The sequence below is a fragment of the Trifolium pratense genome, linkage group LG7 (assembly GCF_020283565.1).
Source record: "Trifolium pratense cultivar HEN17-A07 linkage group LG7, ARS_RC_1.1, whole genome shotgun sequence".
NCBI classification, from domain to species: domain Eukaryota; kingdom Viridiplantae; phylum Streptophyta; class Magnoliopsida; order Fabales; family Fabaceae; genus Trifolium; species Trifolium pratense.
The window spans coordinates 16371580-16375157 of NC_060065.1; the positions used below are offsets into that span (position 1 = coordinate 16371580).

Sequence of the window (3578 nt, forward strand, 5' to 3'; positions counted from 1 at the left end):
CTCTCCACCTATACATAACCGTTTGGAGATGGAGAAGACTTAGTTTTGTTGCATTCCAGAAAATTGAAAGGAAAAAAGACATCAAAACCTTCCGTTAAAAGAAAAATGAAAAGAAAGTTGATGTTTTTAAAAAGCAACATCAGTTGAAAGAAAATTTGATAATAAATGTTACTTATTACCCCTCAAACTTACAGCAATCGTAGTAATTTAGGAAGCAAACATTAAACTGTCAATTCAATTCAAAGCAATTGTAGTATGTTTTTTTCTTAAAAATTTGTAGCAAGTTGGTCATAGGCAAAAAATCTCAATTTCACATGATCAAAAATCCATCTAAGAGTATTGTGCGGCGGCAATGGAGAAAGAAACAAAGAGAATGAAAAAAAGTTCAAGGGATAGAGAGTGAGATCTAACCGAAAAGAGAAAGAATTGGATTTAGTGTGGTGATGTAATATTAGATCAGGTGGACTAATTCAATTTAACGGTGAAATTAAGTGGTACACCGATGAGGGACTTGATAGAGCCCTCACCCTAGAATCCACCATATTAATATATATTTTTGTCTTAATTAGTAAAATAGTCCCTTAAAGACATTTTTGGTTTCATATTGGTCCTTTAAAGAAAAAAAGTTCCGAATAGGTCCCTTAAAGAAAAAAAGGTCCGAATAGGTCCCTTAAAAACATCTCTGTTAATTAGTTTGGTCATTTCCGTCAATTTTTTCGAGGACCAAACCGATTAACGGATGTATCTTTAAGGGACCACACTGATTAAGGAGATGTCTTTAAGGGACCTATTCAGACCTTTTTTTCTTTAAGGGACCTATTCGGTCATTTTTTTCTTTAAGGGACCAATGTGAAACAAAAAATGTTTTAAGGGATCATTTTACTAATTAAACCTATATTTTTTAAACTATTAATATATTTAATTTTTTTTTTAAAAGATTAATATATTTAAATAATCTAACATATCTAACGTATCTTTTTTTATTTTTTTGCTTAAGTAATCTAACATATCTCTTGAGTAATCTAATCTAACATACTCCTTATTATTTAGGCTAACGTGTCAACGGCTATATTTTAACTGCATCATTACCGTCAAAATATCCACATCAGTAGCCGTCTATCCTAACTCCCCCAGTTCCTATATAAACCTCATCAATTCAACAAGTTTCCCTCAACGTTCTATATTTTCAATTTTGCAGCGAGATGAATCCTGGCCGGTTTTGCGATTCTTGATACGGCTCCAGATAAGTCGAATTCAACTTTGAACATGTCTTTCTTGATTTTGATTTCTTTGATTCTAAATTTTGATTTTTCATGTTTCTTGATTTTTTGATCCGCTGTGAAAGGATGGTTTTAGGGTTTGCTTCTATTTCTTTGTTTCCTTTTCACTGATCGTCTGTTATAAATGTATTGATATGTTTTTCTCAGATTGTAGATTACAAGAATTTTACACAATCACACTTTTTATATTTTTATGGTTTGAATCGTTGCTTCAAAAATAGGGTTTTTCATTCTCATTCTCTCATTACTATTCATCCATTCTACAATCACAGAAGAGAACAACACTCTTTGATTCTACCACCAAGAATCAATCATACAAAAAATCAACAACAACAAGAGTTTTGCAATGGCTTCAAGAATTGTTCCTCAACAACAACACAAAGGTGCGTCTTTTCTTCAATAATCTTACTAATTTTGATGTTTCATTAATTTTTCTGGGGTTCAATGTTTTGTTCCAAGATCGGAATTTTATTTGATGTTTCATTAATTTTTCTGGGTTCAATGTTTTGTTCCAAGATTGGAACTTTAGTTTCATGTTTTAAGGGTTTTGTCCCAAATCCAACAAAAGGGTCTTGATCTTTTTTCTGGATTTTGTGTTTGGAAGGAAACAGGTGAAAAAGAATGGTGCAGCAGGTGAAGGAAGGAACCGAAGAGCACTTCTTGATATTCGAAACGTTGTCACTCTAAAAGGTGTTGAAGTCAAGCCAAATAGCCCTGTCACAAGGTTCTTTCCCCATCTCTCTCACATTCTCTCTGATTTTGTGATTTTCTCTCTGATTTTGAGATTCCCTCTCTGATTCCCTACTGATTTTGATGATTCTTTTAGGAGTTTTTGTGAACAACTACTTGCCAATGCAGGTTTTCTTATATTATTTGTTGAATCTCTTTCTTTGATTAATTGATTTAATTTAGTTTATGTTATCCATTGGTAGGTTAGTGATGATGATTGTTTTCTGATTTTTGTATTGTTTTGAAATTGTAGAAACAAGCTTGTGCCAATGGAGATTCGATCCTCTCCTTCACTATTCTCTCCACTTCAGGGACTTGGTTTGGAGAACTTTGCTACTCTTCTTTCTTTATTCATAGCTTTTTTTTACAACTATTTTTCTCAACCTTGTTAAACTTTCTGTTTGAAGTGGAGAAATTAAAGATGATTGCCTCTGTGCTGGGATTAATTTGGCAATGTGAATTTATATTTGAACACCCTGCACACGTACACACACACTTCTCGATTATTCTTTGCAAGCTTGGACGAGATAACGATAAATCATCCTTAGGACATAATTGGTCTTTTTATTTTTTTATTTATTTTTGTTATTATATGCATATGTATTTGTTCCCAAGTAATTGTTCTTTGATCATGGTTTTGTTTGGCAATGTGAATTAAAGATGATTGCCTCTATGCTGGGATTAATTTGGCAATGTGAATTTATAAATGGAAGCGTGTACGTTGTCGCACTCCCTGCCTTCAAAAGGTGCCTAGGTTATTCTTTGAAGCTTGGACGAGATTATCAGATAACGGTGAATCATCCTTGGGATATAATTGGTCTTTTTATTTTTTTTTTATTATATTATACGCATATGTATTTGTTCCCAAATAATTGTTCTTTGATCATGGTTTTATTTGTTTCCAAATAGTCCTTCTTTGATTCATGTAATGGCAAAGATAAAGATATAAGTCTGGATGAAAATTTGGTCAACTCTTCTAAGAATCTTTACATTTCAGTCTTTTTTTGATACTCAATATATACTTTGAGTTTTCTTTGTGGGTGTTACAGGGGAGAGAGCCTATAAATGTATGGTTTACTGTGGAACCCATGGCAGCCCGAGGTTCAAATACTTAGCTTGGGATTTTGGATAATGTCAGAGTTTACTCTGTATATGTATCAGGAATGCAAGTAAGAGTGAAGCAAGGATGAGGAATTCCCTACAACTTAGTGCACAAGAATCTGCGCTTTCATTTTGGTTATCTCTACTCTGACTGAATTCTTCACGTTTCTTTGTATTTTTAGAAGATCTGGTTTTTTTTATTACAAGGACCTGTTTTTGCTTTGGTGTTACAGGGGAGAGAGCTATGAATGTACTGTGGGATTTGGAAGCTTTGAGCCTTTGGATTCAACGGGTTATTTCTTTCCTTGAGTGTTGTTTGTTATGAAATAGGGTGTCATAGTATAATGTGGCAGTGCTTGTATTTATTTTTGTTTAGAATTATGAAATCTAATATTAGCATTGCATTTCTTTATTGGATAATAAAGATATAAGTCAAATTTCTTCAATGAGTTGTTGTTTACTATTTTT

The 3578-nt window shown here is 32.8% G+C and overlaps 1 protein-coding gene across 2 annotated transcripts; it reads left to right on the forward strand.

The window, feature by feature from the left end:
* Window positions 1-1202: 1202 nt before the first annotated feature.
* LOC123894466 (G2/mitotic-specific cyclin S13-6-like) lies at window positions 1203-2465 on the forward strand. Of its 2 annotated transcripts, XM_045944482.1 has the most exons (5): window positions 1203-1663; window positions 1914-2004; window positions 2107-2138; window positions 2263-2327; window positions 2417-2465. In XM_045944482.1, exons 1-5 carry the CDS (start codon window positions 1627-1629, stop codon window positions 2426-2428), a joined length of 237 nt encoding a protein of 78 aa, XP_045800438.1. In that variant the 5' UTR covers window positions 1203-1626; the 3' UTR covers window positions 2429-2465. The 2 variants fall into 2 exon arrangements, with proteins under 2 accessions (XP_045800438.1, XP_045800437.1); XM_045944481.1 differs by having other exon boundaries at window positions 2263-2455.
* The last annotated feature ends 1113 nt before the right edge of the window (window positions 2466-3578 follow it).

Coding starts and splice junctions, on each gene's coding strand:
- LOC123894466 (XM_045944481.1), top strand. CDS start 1,627: ATGGCTTCAAGAATTGTTCCTCAACAACAACACAAAG. Junction 1,664..1,913: donor TCCTCAACAACAACACAAAG/GTGCGTCTTTTC, acceptor ATGGTGCAGCAG/GTGAAGGAAGGAACCGAAGA. Junction 2,005..2,106: donor CCAAATAGCCCTGTCACAAG/GTTCTTTCCCCA, acceptor TGATTCTTTTAG/GAGTTTTTGTGAACAACTAC.